At 42.4% G+C, this 23,126-nt stretch overlaps 1 protein-coding gene across 3 annotated transcripts in view; it reads left to right on the top strand.

The window, feature by feature from the left end:
- Positions 1 to 23,126, top strand: part of rnf123 (ring finger protein 123) — a 390,439-nt gene that overhangs the window by 129,943 nt on the left and 237,370 nt on the right. For 2 of the 3 annotated variants that reach the window (XM_087994538.1, XM_087994537.1), the window contains exons 23-24: positions 3,675 to 3,870; positions 16,305 to 16,450. In XM_087994538.1, coding sequence (XP_087850664.1) covers positions 3,675 to 3,870; positions 16,305 to 16,450 — 342 coding nt within the window. The remainder of the gene's footprint in view (positions 1 to 3,674; positions 3,871 to 16,304; positions 16,451 to 23,126) is intronic. The other variant, XM_087994539.1, reaches the window with a different exon arrangement.

The raw sequence follows: 23,126 nt of genomic DNA, 5'->3' as shown, positions 1-23,126 counted from the left end.
CTCTAAATAGTATATTCATAATCCATCATACCAAGAAAATTACATGTGACAGCACTCAGTCCGAACTGGTAATTAATGTTGAATTGTGAAACGTGAAGTGGAAGCTATAGCAGCCCTGAGGGATTCAGTCACAACTATGAAATTTATTGGATCAGATATGTCAGGAGTCCAAACTAACTGCAGAGAAAGAGAGGGCACCTAGTGTAAATACAGTGGATATTCAACAACACATCAAGTGGAGGATAGATGGAACACTTTTGAATGTACAGTACTAAGCTTGTCGGTTAAATACATACCAGAAATCAAGAAGACAAGCACAGAAATATAGAAACTTAGAAAATAGATGCAGGAGTAGGAATTTGGCCCGACAAGCCTCTAACACCATTCAATACGATCATGGCTGTTCATGCAATCTCAGTGTCCCATTCCCACCGTCTCCCCATACTGCTTGATCCCTTCAGGCACAAGGACCACGTCCAGCTACCTCTTGAATAAATCTAATGAACTGGCTCCAACAGCTTCCAGTGAGAGAGAATTGCACAAGTTCACAAAATGAAGAAATTCTTGCTCATCTCAGACCTGAATGGCTTACCCCTTATTCTTAGACTGTGACCCCTAGTTCTGGACCTCCCCCAACATGAGAAACATTCTGCCTGCATCTAGCCTGTAGAGTCCCATCGGGATCTTGTATGTTTCCATCAGATTCCCCCCTCATTCTTCTAAATTACAGTGAATACCTAGTCGATCCAATCTTTCCTCATATGTCAGCCCTGCCATCCCTTGAATCAGTCTGGTGAACCTTCTCTGGACTCCCTCAGACTGAGTTTGGAGGAGCTGGTGTTGGACTGGGGTGGACAAAGTTAAAAATCATACAACACTAGGTTATAGTCCAACAAGTTTATTTGTAGCAGACTAGGAGTCCAAAAGTGCACACAATACTCAAGGTGTGGCCTCACCGAGACCCTGTGTAACTGTTACAAGACATTCTTACTCTGATACTCAAATCCCCTCGCTATGAAGGCCATTAGCTTTCCTCACTACCTGCTGCACCTGCATGCCAACCTTTAGTGACTGTTCCACCATGACATCCAGGTCTCTTTGCACCTCACCTTTTCCTAAACTGCCACCATTCAGATGATAATCTGCCTTCATGTTTTTATGACCAAGTGGATAACGTCACGCTTATCCACATTACATTATATTGTTCAGAATTTGCCCACTAAGCCAGTCTGTCCAAGTCACCCTGCTGCCTCTTAGTATCCTCCCCACAGCACACACTGCCACCCAGCTTAGTGTCATCTGCAAAATCAGAGATATTACATTCCATTCCTTCATCCAAATTGTTAGCGAATACAGAGGAACCTCAATTATCCGAATACCAATTATCTGAAAATCGGATTATCTGAAGGAGATCTTGAGGTCCTGATAGAAACGTTACATCAAAGACGTGGTTCCAACAGTGATTGCCTCCAAATGGCTGACTGCCTGCCCTCTCTCTCTGTCCTCACACTTTCCCTGGAATTGTACATAGGGGTGTATTCTACCCCCCCCCCCCCCCCCCCCCCACTTCCCCATATAATCTCTCCAACATTGTCCTGTACAGGGCAAGTGTGGAAACTGTCAAAAAGTTGCAGTAGAAAACTTAGGGGGTGGGGGGAGCGGTTTTGGACGGGGTTGGAGGCGCAGGTGGGGGACACGGGGCTCACACACACTGTATGCTGCTGCAGTCTCCTGAACAGGGAGCAGATTTTTAATAGCTCCGAGCCCCAGAGGAAAGGCATTTAATCGACTAACTGAATAATCAATTATCTGAACGAAATAGTGCACGCCCACCTTGTTCGGATAATCGAGGTTCCCCTCTATTGTGAATATCTGAGGGTCCCAACGCTGAACCGTGCGACACCCCTCGTCACTGCCTGCCACTCTCTGAAAAGGATTCGTTTATTCCAACTGTCTGCTTCCTTTTACCAACCAGTTCTCCGTCCATGTCAATATGTTACCTCTGATATCGCAAGCTTTAATTTTCCTTCCTAATCTCTTGTGTTAAACCTTGTCAAAAGGCTAAACAAATGTGAACTTAAATGCAGTAACAAATTACCGGCAGCATGAAGTGGGAAAAAAAAAACATTTGAGCTGCAGGGAGAAATGATAAGGGATTGACTGGGACATATATATAGCCTCAAGGAAAAATGTACATGAAAGGATGATCGGGGCGATCAGAGATACAAAGCAAAGGTATGTGAATGCTGAGACAAGCCATAACTGTCCTATAATAATAATAAGGCAGTCAAAGAAGGCGAAAGTGAGGACTGCGGATGCTGGAGATTAGAATGGTGCTGGAGAAGCACAGCTTTTCCAGCATCACTCTAATCTTGACTCTAGTTTCCAGCATATGCAGTTCTCACTTTTGTTGAGTTGATTTTAACCTTATTGTGAACCCTCCCTACCTTGAAGACGTTCTCCTCCTCTCTCTCTACAAACATCTCCAGTGAGTCTCGCGCTCTCTCGCACTGCAACCCCCAGGTCGTCGTCTCTGCCCTGAAGCTCAGTCAAAGAAGAAATTAAACTATAAAAGTGCAAATAGGTTTAAAGATTGAGGTTGAGCACATAGTAGTAAATATTCTGATTGACTGCTTCCTTAAAGTATTTACTAAGAAAGGCAATGAATGACATGACAGAATTGATGGATTTTGTTTTTGCTTCATTCTATTGTGGAACGTATACATCGTTGGCAAGGCCAGCATTTGTTGTCCATCTCAAATTGCCTCAGAGGGCAGTTGAGGGTCAACCACATTGTCATGGGTTTGGAATCTCATGTAGGCCACACAGGGTAAAGATGGCTGATTTCCTTCCATAAAAAAAAAATTAGTGAGCTAGGTGAGTTTTTACAACAGTCAATAATATTTATATGCCACATTTATTACTTGAATTTAAATTCAGCTGCCAGCTCTCATAAGCATGAACCTAGGCTTTTGGATCTCCAGACCACTGAGGTTACCTTCACACCACCATCTTCCCCCTTGTTTTATGCATGCAAGTTTAAAAAAAAAATCTAAGATGGACTGAAGGGCTCAAAATAAAGAATTTTCCAGTTATGGACAGCTTTAATCTCAGTAATGAGGGAGGGCAAGGAAAAGCTTTGGGGTACTAATGATCATAATGAGGGAATTACCAAATACAGGGGAAGTGCTTGCTTATTGGAAACAGGCAGATGTGATGCATTTACTCTTGAAAAATTATTAAATAGAGGTGGTTACTAACCTTTGTCTTGTTCCATTTTCTGTGAAGTAATGGAATTTACTAAGAGTGAATTTGCAGATCATCTGTAGGGCAATAGCTTTGTGGGGATTCAGAAAATAAATAATGTGTGCTGAAGACTTGAAGTGGAATGGAGTGATCTGGATTCAGTTGTAAGGCCACTACTGTTTCTTATTTACATTGGAGTTTTGAATTCTAAAAACAATGCCAATTTTTCAAATTTGCAGATGGTACAAGCTAACTAGGACAGTGGAAATCAAAGGAAGGAGTTCAAAAGTTGCAGGATGAGCTGTCAAAAAGTATATGAGAGCAGAGGAACCCAGACGTGTCTGGTTTGATGTGTAACTCTGAGCAGTTGTATGACACCCCCCGAGCATTAATTTCTGCTTTCCTCTTTGCATGTGTCCTCAATCCAGCAGAGGCCGAGTGGTGCTGCTGCAGGCGCAGGAGGTCTCGCCAGGCCGAGCTGGTTAAGTTCACCGACGCTGGGGCGAGCCAATAGGTTCCTAAGCACTGCAGCTGTGAGTTTGATGAATCCCCGTCGATCCCTGACCACAGTGGAAAAGGTGAAGGTTCGTACTCTGAGTGTGGAGCAGAGAACAGAGGAGGACAGTAAGTATCCACCCAGTGGGTGCTCAGTTTGAAGTTTCTTTTCTGTGTCTTTACAACAAAAATGGAAGTTTATAGTACATGATTTGACGCAATCCTAATGTCCATCAGGAAATTCCAAGACCAGCTTACTGACTAGCAGTCATTTTGCAGTTTGATTCAATTGCAAATTTAGGGAGTAAGAATTGTGTTTGAGGAAGCAAAGGCTTGTGTCATGAGAGTAAAAACGTGCTGGAACTACTTTTGTTGTCCCTAGCGATGACACATGTGGGAAGTGTGACTCCTGCAGCTACTGCCTAGCCATGTTTTTGAGCTGGAGCTGGAGGTGGTTTTGCTGTGGAGCATTCGTGACCTTGAGCTTGTGTTCAGTGAGGAGATGGTCACATTGCACGTAAAGACTGAGCAAGCAGAAACGGGATGGTTGACCACCAGGCAGAGTAGAGGAAGGCTGCTAGTGAAGGAGACCTCTCTGGCTGCACCCCTGTCTAACAAACATATCATTTTGAGGGGGAAGGGTATAGGAATTCTCAGGGGATAGCAGCAGAAACCAATTCCATGACACCATAGGTGTCTCTGATACACAAGAGGTGAGGAAGAAGAATGACCAGGCTAGAATGATGGGGATTCGGTTGTAAGGGGAAAAGAATCATTTCTGCAGCTGCGAAAGAGACTCAAGGATGTCATGTTGCCTTCCTGGTGCCAAGGTCAAAGATGTCTCAGAGTGATTACTGGGCATTCTGAAGGGAAAAAGTGAACAGCAGTGGTCATGGTACATATCGATACCAATGACATCAGTTAAGAAAGAGATGAGACCATACAAGCAGAATATAGGGAGTTAGGATGTAAAATAAAATGTAAAGATAGTAATTGCGGGATTACTACTAGTGTCATTAGCCGACGAGAGTAGAAATAACTGTGCATATCAGTTGAATACATTGCTTGAGAAATAATGTAGGATGGAGGGATTCAGGTTCCTGGGACATTGGGACGATTCTGAGGAAAGTGGGAGGGTACAGGACCAACACCAACATTTTGGAGAGTGTTAGCTCATGCTGCCAGGGAAGAGTGTAAACAGTATGATAACATGAGCAGGGAAACCGAGGAGGGCAAGCAAAAGGGGAATGGAAGTGGGAATGCATTGTTAGAAAATCAATGCAGTAGTGAGGAAGTACATTGGCTCAGAAAATCATGATGTGCAAAGAGAATGGGTAGAGATGAGAAACATCAAGGGACATGAACATTTTAGAGGTTTGTCTGTAGCTCCAAAACAGTAGTAGGGAAGGCAGAAAACAAAACATCAGAGATGCATGCAGTAAGGGTATAATTGTAATCATGTGTGATTTAAATCTCCATATAGATTGGACAAACCAAACTAGCAATGGACTAGAATTTTCTAGAGTGTGTACATGATGGTTTTTAGACCAAACGTTAAAGAATCATTCAGAGAACAGACTATTCTAGACTGGCTACTGTGCAGCGAGAAAGGATTAATTAACAATTTTGTTGTGGGGTCCGTTGGGAAGAGTGACCATAATATGTAGGAATTCTTCATTAAGCTAAGTGTGAAGTAGTTGAATCCAGAACTAAGGTTCTGAATCTAAATAAAGAGAACTACGTGAATATGAGATGTGCATTGGTATGGATGGATTCAGGAACGTTACTAAAAGGATCGACAGGAAATGGCTCATATTAAAAGAAATACATGAATTATCGCAATTATTCATTATGGTCTGGCACAAAAATGAAAGAGGAAAGGTGACTCAAACGTGGCGTACAAAAAAAGTTACAGCAGTGTTAGATCTAAAGGAGAATCTTATAAAATAGCCAGAAAATGCAACAAGCCAGAGGATTGGGAGCATTGTAGAATTCAGCAAAAAAAGATTTTAAAAAAATTGAGGGGGGGATATATGTCAGAGAGTAAAACTACAGGAACTTAAAAAGTGACTAAAATCTTTAAATATGTGAGGAGAAAAATATTAGGGAAGACACATATGGGTCTCTTACAGTAAGAAGATTGTGAAATTATTATGGGGAAAGGAGAAATTGAAAATAAATTGGACTCGTACTTTAATTTGATCTTTGTGAAGAGGGCATAATTAACCTCTGAGAAATGTTGGGGAACAAAGTGTCTAAAGAGAAGGAGGAATTAAACGAAATCAGTATTTGTAAGAAAATAGTGCTGACAAATCACCATGTTCTGATTATCTATAACCAAGAATAGAGCTGAAAATGTGTTGCTGGAAAAGCGCAGCAGGTCAGGCAGCATCCAAGGAACAGGAGAATTGACGTTTCGGGCTTAAGCCCTTCTTCAGGAATGGAGGAAGAGAGCTTCTTCAAGGAAGGCATCCTTGCAAGAGGATTCGCAGTAGGTTAAAATCTTCGAGGAGAAAGTGAGGACTGCAGACGCTGGAGATCAGAGCTGAAAATGTGTTGCTGGAAAAGCGCAGCAGGTCAGACAGCATCCAAGGAACAGGAGAATCGACGTTTCGGGCATAAGCCCTTCTTCAGGAATCCTGAAGAAGGGCTTATGCCCGAAACGTCGATTCTCCTGTTCCTTGGATGCTGCCTGACCTGCTGCGCTTTTCCAGCAACACATTTTCAGCTCTGATCTCCAGCGTCTGCAGTCCTCACTTTGTCCTCCTATATCCAAGAATACTAAAGGAAATGGCCTTGGAAATATTGGATGCGTTGGTGGTCATCTTTTACGGAGTCTGGCGCTGTTTCTACAGATTGGTGGGTGACAAATGTAATCAACTATTTAAAAAGGGAGGAGAGAAGAAACAGAATTACAGACAAGTTATCATAACATCAGTCGTGGGGTGCTAGAGTCTAGTATAAAAAAACGTGATAATAGAACACTTGGAAAGCATGGTTCATGAAAGGCAAGCATACTTAACAAATCTACTGAGGTTTTTGAGGATTTAACTAGTAGAATCGATCAGGGAGAACCAGTGGATAAAGTAGATTTGGATTTTCCCTCATAAAAGGTTAGTAGGCACAATTAGACGTCATGGGATAAAGGGAACTTTTTGCAAGGTTTGTGAAGGTTTGTAGCTCAGGTTGAGGTTTAGGGGGTAGGTTTGCTCGCTGAGCTGTAGGTTTGATATCCAGACGTTTCTTTACCTGGCTAGGTAACATCATCAGTGGTGACCTCCAAGTGAAGCGAAGCTGTTGTCTCCTGCTTTCTATTTATATGTTTGTCCTGGATGGGGTTCCTGGGGTTTGTGGTGATGTCATTTCCTGTTTGTTTTCTGACAGGTTGATAATGGTATCTAGATCTGTGTGTTTGTTTATGGCGTTGTGGTTGGAGTGCCAGGCCTCTAGGAATTCTCTGGCATGTCTTTGCTTAGCCTGTCCCAGGATAGATGTGTTATCCCAGTCGAATTCGTAGTTTTTTTTCATCTGTGTGTAGGGCTACGAGGGAGAGAGGGTCGTGTTTTTTTGTGGCTAGCTGGTGTTAGTGTATCCTGGTGGCTAACTTTCTTCCTGTTTGTCCTACGTATTGTTTGTGGCTGTCCTTGATTGGAATTTTGTAGATGACGTTGATTTTGTCCATGGGTTGCACTGGGTCTTTTAAGTTTGTTAGTTTTTGTTTGAGAGTGTTGGTGGGTTTGTGTGCTACTAGGATTCCGAGGGGTCTTAGTAGTCTAGCTGTCGTTTCTGAAACTTCTTTGATGTATGGTAAGGTGGTTAGGGTTTCCGGCTGTGTTTGGTCTGTTTGTCGTGGTTTGTTCTTGAGGAATCTGCGGACTGTATTTTTTGAGTATCCGTTCTTCTTGAATACGTTGTATAGGTGGTTCTCCTCTGTTTTCCAGAGTTCGTCTGTGCTGCAGTGTGTGGTGGTTCGTTGGAATAGTGTTCTGATACAGCTTCGTTTGTGTGTGTTGGGATGGTTGCTGGTGTAGTTAAGTATTTGGTCAGTGTTTGTCGGTTTTCTGTATACGCAGGTTTGTAGTTCTCAGTTGTCCTTTCTTTCGACTGTGACGTCCAGGAATGCGAGTTTGTTGTCCGTTTCTTCCTCCTTGGTGAACTTTATTCCTGTGAGGCCTATTCAGCCTCTCCCTATTGCTCAAACTCTCCATCCCTGGCAACAGCCTTCTAAAAGTAAGTAATTAGGAACCAAGTATGTGTTGGCTTTCATTGCAAGAGGATTTGAATTCAAAAGTAGGGCTTTCTTTCTGCGGTTATACAGGACCTTCCATGAGACAATACCTGGAGTTTTGATTTCTGTATCAAAGAAAGGGTAACTTGAGAGAGTACAGTGGAAATTCACTGAGCTGATACTGGGGTTGGCAGGACTGTCCTTTGAGGAGAGATTGGTTTGACCAGGCCTGTACTAACTAGAGTTGAGGATGAGAGGGGTGATCTGAATGAAGTGGGTAAGATTTAACAGTGATGGACAGACTTGTATGCAAGGAGGATGTTTTCCTTGGTTGAGCAGTATGGGAACCTAGGGAACACAGTCTTGTGGTACAGGGTAGACCACTTAGCTTTGAGATGAGGAAAGATTTTTTTATTGAAAAGTTAGTAAACTTGTGGAATCCACTACCAACGAAGGCATTGGAAGCCAAGTCACTGAATGTGTTCAGCAAGAGATTAATAAATTATTATAAATTAAAGGCATCCAGGAGTATGGGTAACAAGTGGGATATGAATATGGCATTTAATAGAGAATCAACTATCATCGCATTGAAAAGTGGAGCAGGACTGAAGAGTTGAATGGCCTACTCCTGCACTTGGTTTCTATATTTTGCAATTTTTTTAGCAGTTACAGAGCCAGGAAAATGGGTTATTGCTGGGTTGTGGGGTTGGGGACCTTGTGTGAGTTATATGGTGAGAACGTGGGTGGTGTGGTGGTTCAGTGGTTAGCACTGCTGTCTCACAGTGCCAGATTCCAGCCTTGGGCGACTCTCTGTGTAGAGTTTGCACATTCTCCCCGTGTCTGCATGGCTTTCCTCCAGGTTCTCTGGTTTCTTCCCATAGTCCAAAAACGTGTGTGTTAGATAAATTAGCCATGCTAAATTGCCCATAGTGTTCAGGGATGTGTATATTAGGTGCACTTTAAGGGGAAACATAGAGTAATAGGGTAGGGGAATGGATCTGGGTTGCATACTCTTTGGAGGGTCAGTGTGGACTTGTTGGGCCAAATAGCCTGTTCCCATACTGTAGGGATTCTATGATAAGGACGGGAATATAGAGGAGTAAAGAACAAAAGGGAAAGGTATGACTTTTCGATGACATACAGGCTTTGGGAAGATATGAGATGAGTTACTCACTGCAAAATCCAATGTTTGTAGCAATGATGATGAAATCCCCAGCAGATTGGTGATAAGGAATTCAGAGCTGATGGTAATGCCATTGACTGTCAAGGGGAGGTGGTCAGTTTCTTGTTGAATCTGGTCGTTGCCAAGCATTTGCCATTTTTTGTACTTGCCTGATTGTTGCCAGTTGATGCTGAATGCAGGTACAAACGCCTTCAGTCACTGAAGGACTGCGAATGGTGCTTAACACTTTTCCTGGCATGCAGTTCTTCAGGAAGTGAGCACAGGCCCTCCTTCATCAACTAGAGACGCAAACGATGCATGGACCCAGGTGGAATTGTGAAAGGTGTTTCTTCCTGCAGCAGGATTTGCCAAAAGTGGTTAAGGATCAGTCTGTTGGGAGTTCTGATGTAGCATTGCTGGCAAAAATCGAGCAAAGAAACCAGCATAGAGAAGTTTCCAACATTAAACTATCCACAAATTCCATGTGATTGAAACTCTTACAGGTGTCAATGGTAGCCATGATGTGGAGGTGCTAGTGTTGGACTGGGATGGACAAAGTCAGAAGTCACACAACACCCAGGTTCTAATCCATCTGGTTTATTTGAAACCACAAGATTTTGGAACGTTGCTCCTTTGTCAGGGAAGACGTTGAGAAAGGAGCAGTGCCCTGAAAGCTTGTGATTTCAGATAAACCTGTTGGACTACAACCTGGTATTACATGACTTCTGACACTTATAGGGGTTGAAAAATAGGGTTGATTTTAAAAAAAGAGGTGTGCAGCTTCTGATTCACCTTGTGCCTAACAGCCACACGTTAATGAGGTAACCAGCAATAGTTTAACACATTGAGGAAACCTTTGGGTTCAGTGGTGCACCACTGCTAAGCTAATATGGCCTAATTTGGTATTAATATCAGCTTTTCCTTGTGCTTTGACAATACAAATCTATAAATTATAAGTAGAACTAGACTTAGTGAAAAATAAGAGTCTTAGCATAGAGGGATAGAGGCAGAGAGATTATTTATCCTTGGGTGAGAATCTAGAACCAGAGGGCATAATCTGTCACTGGTTTAAGACAAGATGAAATATTTCTTCTTTCAAAGGGTAGTGACTCTGTGAAGTTCTTTACTGCAGAGAGCTGTCAAGGCTGAGTCAGGTATATTCAAAGCTAAGGTTGGAAGATTTTTAATCTGTAAGGGAGTCAGTGCCTCAGCAGGAATACCATTTGCTCCTGCAGCCTTTTCTGCATTAAACTCCATTTGCCACCTCTCAGCCCAGCTCTGCAGCTTATCTATATCACTCTGTTCTTAAGCTGGCAGACGACCTTCTCTATTTTGTCCAAGGCTTGAGCTCATAGTGTCTAGCATGCTGAAGGATACATTCAAGAATTAACATTCCAACGCAGTGGAGTTGGGAATTAACAGATCAGCCAAGATCTCATTGAATGATGGAACGGACCTGATGGCCAGAATGGAGCTGAAAATGTGTTGCTGGAAAAGCGCAGCAGGTCAGGCAGTATCCAAAGAACAGGAGAATCGACGTTTCGTGCATAAGCCCTTCTTCAGGAATGAAGGGCTTATGCCCGAAACGTCGATTCTCCTATTCCTTGGATGCTGCCTGACCTGCTGCGCTTTTCCAGCAACACATTTTCAGCTCTGATCTCCAGCATCTGCAGTCCTCACTTTCTCCTCCCTGATGGCCAGAATGGCCTACTTCTGCTCCGCATCTGCAGTCATTGTTTTTACCTCGTTGATTTTAACCCTACTGCGAATCCTCTTGCAAGGATGCCTGCCTTGAAGAAGTTTTCCTCCTCTCTCTACAAGAATCTCAGGGAGTCCCTCTCCCACTGCCAATCTTCCGGCTCAGCACTGTTCCCATGACTTGTCCTACCTGCCTATCACCTTTTCCACCTATCCACTCCACCCTCCTCCTTGACCTATCACTTTCATCCCCTCTCCCACTCACCTATTAGATGAGATTGGATTAGATTACAGTGTGGAAACAGGCCCTTTGGCCCAACAAGTCCACACCGACCTGCCGAAGCGCAACCCCCCCATACATTTACCCCTTACCTAACACTACAGGCAATTTAGCATGGCCAGTTCACCTGACCTGCACATCTTTTGGACTGTGGGAGGAAACCGGAGCACCCGGAGGAAACCCACGCAGACACGGGGAGAACGTGCAAACTCCGCACAGTTAGTTGCCTGAGGCGGGAATTGAACCCGGGTCTCCGGCGCTGTGAGGCAGCAGTGCTAACCACTGTGCCACAGTGCCACCCACGGTACTCTGCTACTTTCTCCCCACCCCCACCCTCCTCTAGCTTATCTCTCCACCCTTCAGGCTCTCTGCCTTTATTCCTGATGAAGGGCTTTTGTCGATTTTATTGCTCCTCGGATGCTGTCTGTTCTGCTGTGCTCTTCCAGCACCACTAATCCAGAATCCAAATCATATGGTCATTCAACCTCAGTCTGCTCAAGTATTCATTAATAATATGCCTGATCTGATTGTGGCCTCAGTTGCACATTCCCATCTACCCCTCTCCTAACCTTAGATTCTTAGCTAGTAAGGGGATTATTCTACCTCTGCCTTACTATATTCAATGACCCCGTCTCCACGGTTTTTTGGGGAGAGATTTCCAAGGACTCGTGACCCGCCAAGAGGAAAAAAAAAGTCCTTTAATCGCCATCTTTTCCATATTTTCAATCTGTTTCCCTTCGTTGCAATCTCTACCCACAAGGAGAAACTTCCCTTCATTTTCCACCCTGTCCAGTCTCCACAGAATCTTTTATGTTTCAATAAGATCTCCTCTTTCTTCTGAACTGCTGTGAATACAGGTGTACCCTGTCTAACCTTTCCTAAGATAACACAATATCAATTGCACAGCATGACACAAGTGCCAGGCAGTGATAATTTCCCACAAGATAGAATATAGCTATTGCTCCTTGACATTGAACCGCCTTATTGTCACTGAGTACCCACTAACAACAGTGTGACACTGTAGGATTCCTAGCCTATGACTCCCGAAAGCCTGTACACCATCTACAAAGGCACAACCCAGGAGTATGATGGAATACTCCCCTCTTGCCCAAATGAACACAGCTTCAGTAACAGTCAAGGACGTAGATTCCAACATTTTTTAAATGACAGATATTAGGCTAACCAGCTTGTAGTTTCTTGATTTCTGTCTCCTTCCTGTCTACTTCTGACATCTGTCCTATATCTATCACCCCTCACTTTAAAGCTATGTCCCCTCCATGTTGCCATCAGGATATGAGGAAAACGGCTCCCACTGTCCACCCTATCTATTAAGTCACTTCTCAACCTTCTCTCTAACGCAAAAAGCCTCAAGTCCCTCAGCCTTTCCTCGTAAGAGCTTCCCTCCATACCAGGCAACATCCTAGTAAATCTCCTCTGAACCCTTTCCACCACTTCCACATTCTTCTTATAATGCGATTACCAGAACTGTACACAATACTCCGAGCGCGGCCGCACCAGAGTTTTGGACAGCTGCACTATGGCCTCATGGCTCCGAAACTTAGTCTCTCTACAAAGAAAAGCTTACATACCGGATGCCTTCTTAACAACCCTATCAACCTGGGTGGCAACTTTCAGAGGTCTATGTACATGGACACCAAGATCTCTCTGCTCATCTACTTTACTAAGAATCTTATCATTAGCCCAGTACTCTTTGTTCCTGTTGCTCCTTCCAAAGTGAATCACCTCACACTTTTCCACATTAAACTCCATTTGCCACCTCTCAGCCAGCTCTGTCCCTCTGTAACCTACAACATCCTTTGGCACAATCCACAACTGTAGCGACCTTAGTGTTATCTGCAAATTTACTAACCCGTCCTTCTATATCCTCATCCAGGTCATTTATAAAAATAACAAACAGCAGTGGACCCAAAACAGATCCTTGCAGTACACTAGCAACTGAACTCCAGGATGAACCTTTCCCATCAACCACCACTCTCTGTTTTCTTTCAGCAAGCCAATTTCTGATCCAAAATGCTAAATCGTTCTCAATCCCCGCCTTCCGTGGGTAACCTTATCAAACGCCTTACTGAAATCCATATACACTACATCAACAGCATTACCCTCATCCACTTTCCCTATCTCCACACACAACGTCCCACTACTGTCCTTGACTGATCCTAATCTTGCTCTAGTCATTCTTTTATTCCTGACATACCTACAGAAAGCTTTAGGGTTTTCCTTGATCCTATCTGCCAACGACCTGTCATTTCCCCTCCTGGCTCTTAGCTCTCTCTTTAGGTCTTTCTTGGCTAACTTGTAACTCTCAAGCGCCCTAACTGAGCCTTCACGTTATCATTCCAACATAAGCCGCCTTCTTCCTCTTGACAAGAGATTCAACTTCTTTAGTAAACTACAGCTCCTTTGCTGGAGCATTTTCTTCCTGCCTGACTGGTACATACTTATCAAAGACACGCAGTAACTGTTCCTTGAATGAGCTCCACATTTCAGCAGTGCCCATCCCCTGCAGTTTCCTTCGCCATCTTATGCATCCTAAATCTTGCCTAATCGCATCATGATTGCCTTTTCCCCAGCTACAACTGTTGCCCTTCGGTATATACCTACCCCTTTCCATCGTTAAAGTAAACATAACGAAAATGCTCACCTACCTTCAAATCTAATTACCCAGTACCAAATCTAATGTGGCCTCACCCTTTGTTGGCTTGTCTACACACTGTTTCAAGAAACCCTCCTGCTCACATTGGACACAAACAGACCCATCTAAAGTACTTGAACTTTAGTATTTCCAGTCAATATTTGGAAAGTTAAAACCCCCATGATAACCCTGTTACTCCAGATTCTATCCAGAATTATCTTTGCTATCCTTTCCTCGACATTGCTGGAACTATTCGGAGGCCTATAGAAAACTGTCAACAGGGTGACCTCTCCTTTCCTGTTTCTAACCTCAGCCCATACTACCTCAGTAGATGAGTCCTCAAATGTCCTTTCTGCCTCCATAATACTGTCCTTGACTAACAATGCCACACCTCCCCCTCTTTTACCATCTTCTCTGTTCTTACTGAAACATCTAAACCCCAGAACCTGCAACAAATATTCCTGTCCTTCCTCTAGCCATGTCTCTGAAATGGCCACAACATCGAAATCCCAGGTACCAACCCATGCTGCAAGTTCACTCACCTTGTTCTGGATGCTTCTGGCGTTGGAGTAGAACTCCACCGATCTTGAAACCTTATTTCTGACCTCGCCACTCTCAACCCTCAGAATACAATTTATGTTCCCATCCCCCTGCTGAATTAGTTTAAACTCTCCCGAAGAATTTTCCGATCTGATGGGATCTTTGCAGTATCTAGGGAGTGTTAAAATTAAGACCAATGCATCTACAACCTCAGCAACTACTTATTTTATCACCCTAAGAGAAACTTCCAAGGGATCGAGTTTTGGAACCATGCGGCCATGCTGCCGCTGTACAAAACTCTGGTGCAGCCACACTTGGAGTTTTCCGTGCGCTGCATTATGGGAAGCATGTGGAAGCTTTCGAAAGGGTTCAGAGGAGATTTACTAAAATGTTGCCTGGTAAGGAGAGAAGCTCTTACAAGGAAAGATTGAGTGACTTGACGCTGTTTTCGTTCGAGAGAAAAAGGTTGAGAGGTGACTTAACTGAGACATACAAAATAATCAGAGGGTTAGGTTGGGTGAACAGTGAGAGCTTTTTTCCTAGGATGGTGATGGCTAGCACGAGGAGACATAGCTTTAAATTGAGGGTGATATAGTACAGATGTCAGAAGTAGTTTCTCTACTCAGAGCAGTAGGGGCATGGAATGCATTATCTCCAACAGTAGTAGACTTGCCAACGTTAAAGGCAATTGACTGGTCATTAGGTAGGCATATGGGCAAGAATGGAATAGTGTAGGTTAGATGGGCTTCGGATTGGTTTCACAGGGCGGCACAACATCGAGGGCCAAAGGGCCTGTACAACGCTGTAATGTCCCATGTTCTGTAAAGTCCATCAAGGCTTGAGGACTTATCAGGATTTTCATTCTAATAATTTTATTTATATTTTCCATGGTGATTGTACTTGTTACAAGTTTCTCACTCCCTTTCATAATATAGTACAGTTATTTCTGGAATATTATTTGCATCCTGTACGGGAAGTTAGATGTAAGGTATCCAATTCATCTGCCATTTCCCTGTTTTCCATTATTAATTTTCCAGTTTCTCTCTCTCTCAAGGTTGAAGCTTATTTTGCATGTGTTGTAGAGTACTTGGCTGCTGGGATTTTTCAAAACTATTTCTCCCACTGCAAAGGAAGAGAGGGAAAGAGATGGATACTTTAACTTCAGACTGAATGTTTCCATCTTTCTGCTGCACTACCCATACCCAAGGCTATAAATCTAAAGTCATAAGATTACAAACTTTACAAAGTTAACTCTTCAGTGTAGGTTGCATTTATTGAAAAGGGTGGCACTGGAAAAGCACAGCAGATCAGGCAGCATCAGAGGAGCAGGAGAGTCGACATTTCGGGCATCAGCCCCACGTTCTCGATGAAGGGCTCATGCCTGAAATGTCAACTCTCCTGCTCTTCAGATTCTGCCTGACCTGCTGTGGTATTCCAGCGCCACCCTGTTTGATCCTGACTCTCCAGGATCTGCAGTCCTTAATTTCTCCATCGATTACATTTAGTCAATTGCCCCACTTCTTGATACACAACAGTACAAGTGCACAGTAGTAATGATTTCTGGATAAGACTGCAAACTGGACATATTATCAACACCACTTCCTTTTAGCTTGAAGATAGCATGTTCTCCCAGTTATGAGATTTGAAAGACTCAGACAGAGGCTTAGCGTGTTGTATTTACTCTGTTCTCAATTTCTACATTTTTGTCAAGTGAAGCTAAATAGTGTTATATGATGGTACATGTAACCCTAAGCCTACCAAGATCTCCATTGGTGACTGTTAGTTCTATTGTGCGATGACTTTGGTTGTAAATCATGAAGTGTTAATTTGATACTAATCATATGAGTGCCTGGTTCTGATTATAGTTTCATCTGTTCAGCCTGCAGTAACACGGCAGTGGCAGAATTACATTGTGAGTGATCCTCATAAAGCTGTTTGAACTGTGTGGTTATTTGCAGACTGTTACAATCTGATGCATAATGATACTTTGCTTCTCTTACAGTTGAAGGAAGCCATGGAAATGATGGCCTGTTGTTAGGGCGTCCCCCTGATGAACCAGATCACCTGATCACCGAGAAATCTTTACTAGAAATTCTGGATGGTGCTATCATGATGTACAACCTGAGTGTGCACCAACAGCTCGGCAAGGTAACATGCTCGTTCTGTTTGAGTGGCTGGTGTGATTGTCTAGAACCTAGTGGAGGACTCTCCTGCTCCTTCTTCAAAGTAGTGCTGTGGGATCCATTACATCAATCTGAGATCACAGATAGCATTGTGGTTTGACAACTTATGCAAGAGATGGCACCAGTATTTCACTGAAATTTCAGCTTGAATTTGTTAGTCTCTGAAGTGATGCTTGAGCCACAGCCTTCTGCTTCAGAGGCAAATGTTCAATTAATTGAGCATTATTACAACAGAACCTGTTTCGCTAGCTGTGAAAGAAAAACAAGACTTGCATTTATGTAGCACCTTTCATGCCAACCACTGATCTCAAAAGGGCTCTATAGCCATTGAAGTACTTTTAAAGTGTAGTCATTGTTTTGATATAAGAAATATGACAGCTAATTTGCACATAGCAAAATCTCTCGGAACAGTAACATGATGACCAAATAATCTAGGTTTTGTGGTGATGATTGAGAGATAGACATTGACCAGTTGGTAACTCCCTGTTACTTCTCCAAACAGGGACATAGGATCTTTTGGATCCACCAAGTGGGCAGATAGGCCTGAGTTTAATGACACATCTGCAAAATGCCACCTCCAGCAGTGCAACACTCCCTTGACACAATTCTGGAGTATTAATATAGATGTTTGTGCTCTTAAACCCTCATGAGGAACTTGACCTGGAATCTTGTACCTCAGAGGCGAAGTGCTACTGTTGGTATCAAAGACTCTAAGTCAGGGAGCCTTATATTCTGTAATCAGTAAAATGTTTGAGGGCAATCTGGAAAAAGGGAGCAAAATAAAACATTTGAAATCAAGTGGGCTAATTATGTAAGGCATTGTGGGAGGGAGGTCAAATATTAACATGACAGTGGCAGTTGAACAGCTGTCTTACTTGAGTTTTAGCAAGCGCTTTATGTAAGAACAAGGAATATGGCTAGAAGATAGTCAGTGTAGTGAAAAGGGGTAATTATCAGCTTGTGTGGGACACTATTTGACCTGATGTAGAGATGTGTGTAATTTTGAATATGGGCTTACAATAGGGAAGCCATAACCATTGACAGAGTTGAGAGAAGAGCACTGGAAGCTCAGGAAGATGGGAGCATTTGTGATAAAATTTCATTGACATTTCCCGAATGCTGTGGGTGCAGTGTGACTGAATTCACATAAATGATGCCAGAACCTCAAACTGTAGGGTGTAGATTCTCATTCTGCAGGGAACAGGTGATAGTAAGGTTGAATTTATGTACTTCGTGTGGAGGATCATAAATGTTTGGAGCAGACTGTCTCTGGAAACAATTCAAGAGGAAGTTGGATCAATGTTAGCATTTGAAAATGATCAGGAGCTTGAAGAGGGAGAAATAACTTAGATTTCTCTTGATCTTTGAGATTAGCCAGATGCATGTGGTCCTATGGTATTTTCAGGTCTATTGCAGCCATACCAATCACTGACCGGAAATGCATTAAGACCTCGATGTGGCCAACTCTGTCATTGAGTGTTAAGCAGAGAAAAGCAAACCTGTGATCTCTGTGGCTGGGCTGGACAAACTTACTCGAGGATCATCAGTAGCTCTGCAGCACACAATTAAACCATGATCACCATGTGAACAACATCCATTATGCAGAACAGTATACTTTGTATTGCATTAATCCCAGTAGATGGAGTGTTCAAGATGCAGAGGCAGTTCAGTTCTGTCAGTCTGTTGTTGTGATGAGTCAGTCTGTTGTTGTGATGAGTCAGTCTGTTGTTGTGATGAGTCAGTCTGTTGTTGTGATGAGTCAGTCTGTTGTTGTGATGAGTCAGTCTGTTGTTGTGACGAGTCAGTCTGTTGTTGTGACGAGTCAGTCTGTTGTTGTGATGAGTCAGTCTGTTGTTGTGATGAGTCAGTCTGTTGTTGTGATGAGTCAGTCTGTTGTTGTGATGAGTCAGTCTGTTGTTGTGACGAGTCAGTCTGTTGTTGTGACGAGTCAGTCTGTTGTTGTTTTTCTGGTGTCTCTGCATGTGTGATGGCTATGTCTGTCATTCAACAGAAGTCTCTTGCTGGAAATTGTAACCTCTTGTCTGACAATCACAGTCTGCTCTGTGTGTAAAGTTACAAGTAATTTTTGGAATTTCTCTCTCTCTCTCACTTTTTTTTTGTTTCACTGACCTGAAGATTGCAGGCCTTACAATGGAGGAGGGCTTATCACAACATTCATGGACCAGCAATAGCTGTCTATTAAAGTTCTGAGGTCTTTCAGTTTCTCAGAAATATGGATATCTGTTTCTGTAGCTTTTTCTTCCAACACGAGAGTTCTAAGAAATCCCACAACCCAAAGAGAAAAGTACAAAGAAGGTACCTGAAGAAAGATGGAAAGGAGCGAGATGCATTGCTCCATATTTCAGAGATGGTTTGCTGTGTTTAGCTGCTTAATGCGTAAGTGTAAATTATCTAGCGTGTAATTAGAGGTGTCGCACTTTGAATAGCTCTGGCCATGGCTCTGTGCTACATAGTTATGGAATTTGCAACTTGTGTCTGGGTATAATACTGATGTGAGGACCAATTAGAAAGGACCTAATATTCACAGAATCACAGCATTATTCCAGTGCAGAAGGAAGCAATTTGGCCATTTGGCTGCAGTGGCTGTCCAAATGAGCATTTCACTTTGACTGAAGTCAGTATTTGCTGCATCTACCCGGCATTTCTGTCTGAGATTGGTAATGGTTTGGTACCTTGTTTTAAAAAGTGTTATTACTGCTCCTTGATATTCTGTAGGCATGGATGTGACACTCTTTTCCTGCCTGGTGTTAAGTAAGCTACAGCAGATAGTGATGCTGAGGAAGAATTAGGTACATACTGATTGAAGAAACCAGTCAACAATCATCACTTCAACTCACTCATGACAGATGCCATGAACCCACTTAATATGGAATCCCATTTAAAACAGCCATCTGTGATGTTACATCTTCATTGCAAGCAGTTAATTAATTAACTTGCCAGTTGATCACCCATGGAATTAAGACTAGATATAATTTAGAGGTGAACTGGGGTTAGAGAGTAAGGAATAATTAGATCAGAATGTGTTGACTTAATTCAAGCTCTATTTTAAATGCCATATGTTCTAAATTATAAATTATTTTCTCCAGTTTTATAATGGACAACATTTATGTGAACTTGTCACACTGTAATAAACCCCACTCATCAGTGAAATGGAAGTCAAGTTGTCTCAAGTGACTCTTGACAATGTTTGTCATTAAAATAGCCTTGCAGCAAGATTGATGTGAAAGGAGATCAGGTTCTAATTATGAATGCATGGAATGTAATGTTTCTTCATACCCTATCCCACTTCATTGCTGTCTGTTTTCTAAAAATGCCAACTCCTTGCTGAATTATGATTCCACTCATCTCTTCCACACTTGATTATAGACATTTATGAGGTCAGACAGGCTTAGTAGATGGTATTCTAATTGAGAATTATTCAGTTCTCATGTCTAGGGAAAACAGCTGATTTTCCCATCCTTGATTGTTGATTATTATCTCAATGTTGTGACTCCAGGACATGGGGACTCGAGCTTTCTGTCCCAGAAGTAGGGATTCTATCACTGCGCCACAGAAGTCCTTTTATCCCAATGTTGTACTCTGATTGATTGTATATAGCCTTGGATTAATTATCTACATAGTGGGGGAGAATGAGTAAGTGTGTGGAAAGTCATTGATAGAGTTGACAGACAAATGCCGAATGCATACAGGGTGGGGACACTGCAATGGGAATTAAACTTAAATTATTGTCTGAGAAGGGAGGGGCATTGATGTCAGTATTCAGAAACCGTAGGATACAGCCTCAATGGGAATCTTTGAGCATTGAACCGAAATAAAACAAAATTTCACTCAATCCTAACAGCTCAAGAAGTTGGGTATATCTTGTATGTCTTTGACTTTCCTTGCCCTATTATTATGGACCCAATGTGAGGGTGGGTTAACATTACTCCTTTTCTTTAAAATGAATGTTGTGACTTTAAAGGTTAAGCATAAAGAGCTTTTCTGGTAAGTTTAAATCAGAAGAAAAGATGAAAATTTATTCACACTGAACTCTGATTGTAAATAGACCATACTCTCTCAAACATAGAGACACCTGCACACAATAAATGTTAAATCTTGCAGATTACAGATAAACTTACATTATTAATAGAATATTAAGACTATTTAAATAAGTCTTTTAAAGTGAAAGCATTTCAGTTTAGATTAGATTACCTACAGTGTGGATACAGGCCATTTGGCCCAACAAGTCCACACTGACCCTCTGAAGAGTAAGCCACCCTGATCCAATTCCCTCTGACTAATGCACCTAACACTGTGGGCAATTTAGCATGGCCAGTTCTCCTGACCGGCACCTCTTTGGATTGTGGGAGGAAACCCACGCAGACACGGGGAGAATGTTTATGTAGAGTTTGCACAGTTTCCTGAGGCTGGAATTGAACCTGGGTCCCTGGTGCTGTGAGGCAGCAGTGCTAACCACTGAGCCACCGTGCCGCCGAGTTCTAGATGATATCCTCTTTAAAGTTGAATGGAAGTTGGAAGTCTCTGGGTTTTCAAAGTTGTGGCTCAGTTCTTTCAGAAAAAAAGAGATACTGTTTTGTAGGTGGAGAGGAGAAAAAGCACCTCTTTCACCACCTTGGTTGATTGACAATATTAGGTATGGTTCTATTAGGCTGGAGGGTGGTTATTGTGTCCTCTTGCTTTCCAGAATGAATTATCCTGGGCTGCTGCTTAGAATAATCTGTTGCCTTACTTGAACTTAGTTTTGACCTTGTGAATACATGATCAGTACTATTGTGATCCACACAAATGATTCAAAGTTAGAAGCCATTGCTCACTATTTGGGGATATATGGTAGCCATTCAGCCGGTTTGTGGTAAACTGGTTTCTCCATATCTCCATTTGCTGAGTTTCATGTTCATAAATATGGAGTCTGGAGGATTATGATAATTTAGTTTCTGTAAATGTCCAGACAATAAAAGTTGCAAGTTCATTGATTTTGTATCCAGAATGCCCTTTCAAATGGGATTGGGACTCCACTACAAAATTTATATTTTAATGATTTTCCAAATTGGGAGTTAGTTCTTGTATATGCAAGCCATGTCAGCTGAATTTCAGCAGCTATCTTTTCAGCATTTTTTAAGGTTAAATGGAACAGAGTCCATACTGAATAAAAATTGTATCTTAAAAATAAGGAACATGACACATCTTCACTGAGCATGGCACTGCAGATATGTCAGATGCACCAATTAAGATGATTCATTGTGTCACAAGGATTCAATTTTAATTGTTGCTTACTGTTGAGAGTTCTAATGGGAACCAAATTCAAAGTAAATGATGAAAGGTAGGCACTGGGAAGTTACTTAACTCTGTCCTCTCTTTCTTCCCCCCCCCCCCCCCAAAAAAAACCCATAAAATGAGCAAAGTTATTCCCAGGAGTGTTGCACTTTTCTCCCTGGTTTTTAGTCCGGGGGGACTGATGCGGGCTTAGGGGTCTGGAGCACATCTGTGGCATCATGTAGAAAAGATTGCAGAAAGAGCAGAACTTTGACAGTTTTTCTTGTATCGTGTGTTTCCTTTCTGGTGCAAATGAAATGGTCATCACTGAATGCATATGGACCATTTTCTTAGAAGTAGGAGAACAGAGAGAGGTTGTGGTCTGTTTGGAACCAATGCTATAGGTAAGAAAAGGATTGACCATAATACAATAAACTTCGATCTGCAATTTGAAAAGGAGAGGGTACAATCGGTAGTGACAATATTTCAGTTGAATAAAGGGAACTATGGAGCTATGAGGAAAGAGCTGGCCAAAGTTCAATGGTGCAATACCTTAGCAGGGATGACAGTGGAGGAACAATGGCAGATATTTCTGGGTATAATGCAGAAGATGCAGGATCAGTTCATTCCAAAAAGGAAGAAAGATCCTATGAGGAGGTAGAGGTGGCTGTGGCTGACGAGGGAAGTTGAGAAACATATAAAGTCAAAAGAGAAAAAGTATAACATAGCAAAGATAAGTGGGAAAATGGAGGACTGGGAAGCTTTTAAAGAACAACAGAGGATTACTAAGAAGGAAATACGCAGAGAAAAAATGAGGTACAAAGGTAAACTGGCCAAAAAATATAAAGGAGGATAGTAAAAGCTTTTTTAGGTATGTGAAATGGGAATGAATAGTTAAGAATAAAATTGGGCCCTTAAAGACAAACAGGGGAATACGTTATGGGGAACAAAGAAATGGCAGAAGAGTTGAATTGGTACGTCAGATCTGTGTTCACTGGGGAAGACACAAGCAATCTCCCTGAGGTAACAGTGGCTGAACGACCTGAACTTAAGGGAATTTATATTTGCCAGGAATTGGTGTTGGAGAGACTGTTAGGTCTGAAGGTTGATAAGTCCCTGGGGCCTGATGGTCTACATCCCACAGTACTGAAGGAGGTGGCTCGGGATGCGTTGGTGATTATTTTCCAGAGTTTGATAGATTCAGGGTCAGTTCCTTCGGATTGGAGGGTGGCTAATGTTGTACCACTTTTTAAGAAAGGAGCAGGAGAGAAAGCAGGAAATTATAGACCAGTTAGTCTGACCTCAGTGGTGGGAAAGATGCTAGAGTCAATTATAAAGGATGAAATTACGACACCTCTGGATAGCAG

The sequence above is a fragment of the Chiloscyllium plagiosum genome, unplaced genomic scaffold (assembly GCF_037043375.1).
Source record: "Chiloscyllium plagiosum isolate Xiang-an unplaced genomic scaffold, Cpla_swu_hap1 HiC_scaffold_14, whole genome shotgun sequence".
In the NCBI taxonomy this organism is placed as follows: domain Eukaryota; kingdom Metazoa; phylum Chordata; class Chondrichthyes; order Orectolobiformes; family Hemiscylliidae; genus Chiloscyllium; species Chiloscyllium plagiosum.
The sequence above is the reverse complement of the archived record's forward strand: the minus strand, read 5'-3'. Positions and strand labels throughout refer to the sequence as shown.